The sequence below is a fragment of the Drosophila ananassae genome, chromosome 2L (genome assembly GCF_017639315.1).
Source record: "Drosophila ananassae strain 14024-0371.13 chromosome 2L, ASM1763931v2, whole genome shotgun sequence".
NCBI lineage: Eukaryota > Metazoa > Arthropoda > Insecta > Diptera > Drosophilidae > Drosophila > Drosophila ananassae.
In genome coordinates this window covers 3,041,175-3,048,794 of record NC_057927.1, presented here as the reverse complement: position 1 = coordinate 3,048,794, position 7,620 = coordinate 3,041,175, and the positions used below count along the sequence as shown (strand labels likewise).

The following is a 7,620-nucleotide window of genomic DNA, read 5'->3' as shown; positions in this document are numbered from 1 at the left end:
GGCACATTCGGTTTGGTGTGGAAAAATACGTAGGCAGCAATAATTAATTAGATACACAATAAATTACTCATATGCCACTGGCAGACCACAAAAAAAGAGACAAAGCGAATCTATTTTTTTCAACAAAGGCTCGAAATGATGGAGAATGTAAAAGCCGCAGGACAATCGGGTAGCAACAACTTATGCAGAGTTTTTAGCTTTTGGAATTTCTTACCAACCAAGGTTATTTAGTCAGTTAGTTCTAGAATCGGATGATTATTGGCAAAGATACATGCATCCCTGGAGACCATACTGTCCAGCCCTGCCCTGTTCACCATTTGTGAAAAGGATCCCCCAGAAAATTTAACCAATGGAAATTGAACAATTTGTTTTTGGTTTTCGTTGCAGAATGATGGATAATCGATCTGAAAATTATTTAAGGCACTCCTATGAATATAATTTTAAGGCGAAGATATAGTCATCGCTGGCGGCCATATTGTCCGAAATGTGATCATGTAGTCACGTATATGCTTTTATTGACTTCTGTTAAATAGTGTGTATATTTTTCGTTGTCGACGATATCTCCTTCATTGCACACTTGCACACTTTTGTGTTAATATTTAATACCCTCTGTAAAACTTATAGAATTTATATTTCTATATATATTTTCCAGCAGATGTTTATCCCTGGTAAAAGCGACAAAGAAACAGCAACAAAATCACAGCTAACCAAAAACAAGAGCTCCCAAATCACAGGGAAAAGCAGAACTGGCGGTGAAATAAAAACAGGCACAGATTGCATGAGTCGAGAAAATACGACAGCAGAAAAGCAAGGCAAAGGAAACAAGAACTATAATTTCCTAAAGGACTTAATTATTTTATAATAAGCACATGATGTGCCAGAGGTAACCGGGGGCGGAAAAGGATATTAGTCCGACTACAGGGACGGCGACGGCAAGGATACCGCACAAATGCAGCGCAAAAGTTGCAAAAGTTTTCGCTGCCCGGCAAACGGTCAAAGGAGCGGCAAGAGGTAAATCGCCCCAAGGACGAGAAGAGGGAAATTCAAGTAGGGGAAAACACAAATAGTAAAAATATGGCGGATTGTTGTTTTCTTACCAATGATTTTCCGACAACTCGGTAAAGTGGTTTCTTATTAATAATTTCATGGTAGAATGAATATTAGCAATTAATATTGATTTGCTAAGGATGTTGGGTCATTTTGGTCAAGCGTGAATTTAAAAATCAACAAAACCGCCTTGGGTCTTTAGGAAACCCGGAGGCAGTGGGATACACAGAAGCCATGAATACATTTTCATTTAAATTTCTTGAATTTAAATGCTATCCTCCAGTCTCTTAGGGGCAAATTAAAGTTGACTTTGTCGTATTTAATTAGTACTTGAGTCAAAACTCGATTAAAGCCTCATTTGCATAAACTTCAGTCTGTAGTCGCCGAGGCGACGAAATTTCCATAGCTCAAGCCCCAGAAACGGTCACTTGTCTGAGGGCCTGGCAATAACATTAAGGCTGCATAAATTCGCATTACATATCACGCATTACGCATACGCCCTGGGTGCCCGAGTGCCTGGAACGCCGGGCTAGCCCCGTAGCAAACACGGACGAACATTTAAACACTTCAAAAACAATATAAATTCATTCAGAGAACCGTCGGCCATATCCTCACTATAACCATAAGCAATAAAACACACAGACATCGGATAGGCCAGGCCAACAATGCCGACAACAATGCCAACAACAATGCATAAATAAAGACCGATGCCAAACAATTGATACTTTGGCCAAAGGAACAGACCAAACGGCCATTGAACAATTTGTACGAATTTATATACAACAAAAAGAGGGAGGGACACACTCAGCTCGGGGGGAAGGGCGAGAGTGTTCAGACAACACACAACTAAACATTGAAACAAACATGTCGAAATGTCCGGGGAGTGAGCAGTTGCCGGATTCCATCCATAGCGTCCCGTTCCCGAACCGGCCAAATTCATTTGAATTGCAAAACAAACACTGGCTCAGACCGAGCGTTGACGACATTGAGGCCTACTATATAGCAGTTATCCCAGAGTCCGGCTAAACGAGCTTAATCATGTTGTAAATTTGCATAATTCGAAGTGAGCGTGAGTGTGAGCAGCTTCCAAGGAGCATCGAGGTCCTTGGAAAGACAATCAAACATATAATGCACTATCCTCGATACCGTCCTTAGATCGTGGCCATAATATTAAATTCTCAGCCAAAAACCTTTCGTCTGAGAGATTAAATTTTAAAGTTCTGAGTTCCTGAACAGAATCTATCTTTTGAATACATTTTTACGAAATATTAAAATAATAAAAGGTAGAAATTCTTTTATTATGCCTGATAAAAATTCATGAAAATAATGCATGTGCTCTTGAAAACATTGTGTTAGACACTATCCTAACAAAAACTTACCCAGGATATTGGCTTAATTGGAATTTAATTGTGGTAATTAGCAGTGCTTACCAAAGTATTCGCTTCCCCTAGTTGACACTTCTTTTAAATAACAGATTTAACCAAGTTGGACTGAAAACTTTTTCCGCTCTCGTGCGGATTGCATTCGTGCCATTTCATTGCACAAACTCATTCTAAACTGTCATACCAATGCGATTATATCGACCCACCCATGGCCGGAGCCACGCCACATACTCGCAGTTCTTGTGAGACGGACAGGACATTATGACAACTTAATTGAAGGTTATGCGTGACCACAGACGCTCGCTAATACAAAGGTCGGTGAATGGCAGGGTGATCACGCGTCCAATTGCAGTGAATGCGATTACACAATTACTTTGCGGTTATTACAACGATTTAATGTTTATTTTCCCACTAAGAAAATGTCAGCACACAATCTGATAACTTATCAGTGATAAGTAATGAGTTGTTGGTTGATTCCATCGAAAAGTCTAAGGATAACTATAAATTTAAAATTCAGAAAATCCCCATACCAAAGGAAAGTGCAAATTGTCAAAGCTTAGGGAGCAAACGGAAAACTAAAAGATGATAGCAAAAAACATTCCCGAAACAGAAACCATCCTTGACATTATACTTGTTAACTGAAATGTGCTGGCCGAAACTGAACACCATTTCCCGCCCGCTTAAAAGCTTGTTAGTTAATAGAAAACAAGTGACACCGCCTCCAGGCAGCATAAGGGGGTGGGTGCTTCTTAATTAAGTCCAAATGAACAGCGAGCTCAATGCAGGGAAGCTCAGCCTGACCCTCGTCCAGAGTATCCCGAAACGGGAATAATGGAGAAACGACCCCTCCACAACATGCAAGTGTTTGCAGTTTAATGGAATTTTTAATTTTTGGACCTCGGATCCCGGATCCCGGACGCCTTGGAAAAAGCCGTTGCTGGAGCGTTGGGAATTGCTGCGAGCATCCGAAGCTGACATTATTACGAATTTTTTACTATTATTAAAAATGCAGCTAACATTAAAAGCGACACAAATTTGTAGCCGAAAAAGGGGGCAAGATGATTACTTAAGTGGACATGGCTCCCAGCCTGGCCCGAAAGTCGGGTAGCCAGTGCATGAAGACCTCCAGCAAGAAGACCAGAGCACTGGCCACCATGGCAAGCGCCAGGGTGAAAAGGGCAGGGGCAAAGTGCTCTAGGTCTACCTCGGCTCGGGAGGTCTTAAAAAGGCTGCAGTCCGGACGCGGCACCATCCACCTTCTGTCGTTGTACTGCATCAAACCGGTGGCTTGAAGATGCAGAACTGCTCGGGCCAAGTGCTCCCTCCAGGGCGAACCCTTGACCGTAATAGATCCGGCTACATAGGGTGGGTTGAACATTATCTCCTGCAGCTCACAAAACTCGGTCTCCTCCATCCTTAGGTCAATTAATAGCCTATAGAGTCGATCCAGTGCCGTGTGAAATGCAAAACGCCCTTGCATGACCCTCTTGGCTCCCTGCTCTAGACCAAGGATATTGTGTTCTCCCGAGTGGCAGATCTTCTTGGCATACACATCCTTCACCAACTGATTTGTCGTGTTGGAAAATAAAGCATAATTGTAGGTGATATTCTCCATGCCGATTGCCAGGTTGCTGTCGTACAACGCCTGCAGGTTCACAATGCTTCTCGGAGATTCTGACAACAAGGATCCCACTATAAAGGCGCCATAGAACTGCATCAGGATAAAGCTAAACACGCAGCTCGCGCATATTAGGAGCCGGGTGGAAGTCAACCGGAAAACCTCAGTGGCAGGACCCTGCTGTAGATAGGTCTCCAACATAGTGAACCATGCAAAGGCCACTCGCTGCTCCGCCCACGAGGAACGTCTCATTCGGATCTCCTGTCGCACATGGAACAAAAGCAGAAAAGTGCTTCCAGCTACCAGAACCAGGACACACCACCAAACTTGATTGCTGAGCGGCTCAAAGAAAATGTTCCTTATGTGATTGCGACGCGGGTGGCGAAATAGGAAGTGAATGCTGCAAATGAAATAACCGCAGGTCAGATGAGATGATTCGATGAGCCATGAAGCAAAAGGGCAGACTCACGGTTGGGTGTGAAGAACAGGCGAATAGTTCACATAGACCAGTCGATCCAGGACGAAGCGCATGGGACTCACCGCAAAGTCGGCGGTGCCACGCGTCACATGGCCCATCACGCCGGACCAGCTTCCGTCCTTCAAAATTTCACCCCATTTGTCGGTAATGATCATCTGCAGTCTACAATGAAACGAATTAATATTTACTTTTTCAAACCAGAGACTACTAGCAGTTCGTATGAACCTGAAATTGAACATTTCCATAACCAGTTGAAAAAACTGATAGGTTTTCCGAGACATCGGATCAAATTGCTGGAGATGGACAAAGTCGGCCAGGAAGGCCATATCATCGTAGCCGAGCGGTTTCTCTGTCAACTGTTGGTAAAAAAAGAATAATATTTTTGGTCGTGGGTGAACTTTTTGAGAACTACTCACTGGAGTGCTGCCCACAAGAGTGACATTGAAGAAGTTGTTTCGCCGAGCAACCCATGTGGATCTATCTACCTGCTGGTATCCGTTCAAGGCGGACCACTCTCCCCTTCTTTGTATAATCAGAGGCAACTGCTGGGTAACTCTGTATAAGTCATACAACTGCCAAGTGGAACTGAAAACCGAATATAACTATTATCCTGGCAAAAACTTATTATTAAATTTTTGTACTTATCTAGACTTCTCATGGCCACCGTTACATCTGCATCGATGCCCATTTTGTAACCACTGAAGTGCGCGTCAATCACTTCCTCATCAGTTAGAAATTCTTGGGCGGCACCAAAAATAAACCATGCCAGCGAGTTGTTAAAGTATCTCGCCTCTGAGGCAGCTTCAAGTACGCGGCTTTTTATGAGGATGTGCTTGAAATTCAATACCAGGACCGCCGTACGCGGGCTCTCGTAGGCCATGAGATCCTCGAAGTTGCCCAACATTCCTGGCCGGTAAAATTGCACACGATAGTTGGCCAACAATTTCTGGTGGCATTCAATTTGCCAGTCGCCAATGGCATCGCCGTCAGCAGGACCTCGCACAACCAGGACCTGGTTTAAGTGCTGCGAACGCAAAAAGTCCTCGAAGGCAGCCAGCTCTAGGAAATTGGTATTTATGCTTTCAATTTGCAGCACGCATAAAAATGCTGTTAAAATTATAAAAAGCCATGAAATAACTTTCACTTGCAACTTAATCATTTTATATGGCCACTTTTGCTCAGAGTCTGTCGGTTTTTCTCCTTTTCGGTTGCTTTTTCTCGTTGGCTTGTGTTTGCTTTGTGTAGAGCTTCCGGCGTTTTTATAGGGTTTCATTTTCCCCGTCACATGCATAATTTATTCACATTTATTATATCGGTGTTTCCGGGACTCAAGCAAATTGTGGTCTTGACAAGAAAATTATTGCTAGGATGCATACCTAACCGAGGGGGATACCTTACAAATGATATAAAACTATTGTGGGACTATAATCACTGATTACACAGGCCCACAATTTCCAACTTTTTTTTTCCTCCACGCTTAATTTTACCTGCTCCATAACCTTTAGGCCCCCCTGAACCAAAGTTCAGAACAAACATAGGTTCTATCACCCACAGTTTCCGCGGTACACCTAAGAGAAGAAATTAATCAAATTTTACCATATATTGAATTATGTAGGCCGTGTAGTCACGGTAAAAGTCATGGCTATCTACAATTTCTGTAAAGCTTTACTAAACAAGCTGAACCTGCAATAGATACGTTTTGAACATGGAACAGTTTTAGATAGCCATGACTTTTTGAAAATATGAGATTAAAAACTCCAATTTAATTGACGAAAATATTGTTTAACCACCTATATTCAATTCAATAAAATTATTTCGAGTTTTTCCTTAAATCCAAAATTAAAACATGGTATAATCTACTGATTTCAATAAGAAAACAAAAATCTTCCATAGAAAAATGTTTGGGAAAAAATCATAAAAGACCAAAAATTAATGTAGAAAATCTGAGATTTCAACTTTGGATGAGTATTCCAAAGATATGGTAACTGCTAGATACCATTTTTTAATTTTTGTTGGTACACATACATTTCAAAAATCATATTTACTAGAAACAATGATGGTCATCCCCATTACACGGCCTACATAATTCAATATATGGTAAAATTTTATCAATTTCTTCTCTTAGGTGTACCGCGGAAACTGTGGGTGATAGAACCTATGTTAGTTCTAGACTTTGGTTCAGGGGAGCTTAAAGGTTATGGAGCAGGTGAAATTATGCGTGGAGATTTTTTGCTGTTGGCCTGTGTTATTAATCAGTTTGGTCTCTGAAATGTGTATGCTTTAACAACTAATTTTGACAAATTCAAGAAATGACACAATTTCAAAACAAATATCCTTCTTATTAACTTTCATGTTATCTTTAATGGTTCACAATTCTGCTTGAAAGAAAATACAAAAGGTTATTGAATCACAGAACCTAGCCCCTTTAAATCCAATATCCCACTGATTTGTCTCATCGATCAAAACTTCATCAAGTTTGCATTGTAGTTGGCCTTTATTCGAACTGCACCTAGGACAAAGGATAAAATGGGAGCCGTAGCCGGCATATACCAAAAATCCAATAACTAGACGCAACATTAAGCAGGACAAAGCTGCTGGCATTAGCGTGACATTATCCGACTGCAGCCAAGAAGCTACGAGAAACGACAAAAACGCGTGTTAGCATCCACGAAACGGAGCCAAGGACCTTAGCGTGTGTCCTTAGAGTATAAGGTATATATATATATATGTGTGTGTGTGGCGGAGAAAATTTTGTGAAACTTGAAAGCAAATCCTGCAGCTTGCAACTTAATTTCATGGCACGCGGCTGCGCTGCCGCGTTGCATGCAACTTCATTCGGGCAATTTGCTTCACGACAGCTTGCCACGTGCCAGAAAGAGAGCGGTGGCAGTGGTGGCAAGATAGAGTCCTGCAAGGACTTTAAGACTGCTCCGAAATTAAAAGGAATTACATTCAATTTGTTGACATTTTTGCGGATGCCGATGCGGATGCTGCTCCACTTTTTGTTTCACGTTGTCCTTTCGAGCGCGGCTTAGCTGACTTTCGCCGGTAATGACAAAAAACATTTTGTGCAAGGCCACATGCAAATGAGCTGC

At 41.9% G+C, this 7,620-nt stretch overlaps 1 protein-coding gene across 1 annotated transcript; it reads right to left on the bottom strand.

Moving 5' to 3' along the window:
• Positions 1-3,449: 3,449 nt before the first annotated feature.
• On the bottom strand, positions 3,450-5,833 carry LOC6500458 (glutamate receptor ionotropic, kainate 4). The gene is made up of 5 exons (XM_001953215.4): positions 5,167-5,833; positions 4,942-5,110; positions 4,751-4,881; positions 4,517-4,687; positions 3,450-4,447 (listed from the first exon to the last, which is right to left on the bottom strand). Exons 1-5 carry the CDS (start codon positions 5,814-5,816, stop codon positions 3,496-3,498), a joined length of 2,073 nt encoding a protein of 690 aa, XP_001953250.3. The 5' UTR covers positions 5,817-5,833; the 3' UTR covers positions 3,450-3,495.
• Positions 5,834-7,620: the final 1,787 nt, after the last annotated feature.

Bases quoted from the DNA above. Each gene is read 5' to 3' on its own strand.
- LOC6500458 (XM_001953215.4), bottom strand. From the start codon at position 5,816: ATGCATGTGACGGGGAAAATGAAACCCTATAAAAACGCCGGAAGCTCT. The intron at 5,111-5,166 runs GTACAAAAATTT...TTCGGTTTTCAG, and splicing joins GCCATGAGAAGTCTAGATAA to TTCCACTTGGCAGTTGTATG. The intron at 4,448-4,516 runs GTGAGTCTGCCC...TTTCATTTGCAG, and splicing joins CCTGTTCTTCACACCCAACC to CATTCACTTCCTATTTCGCC.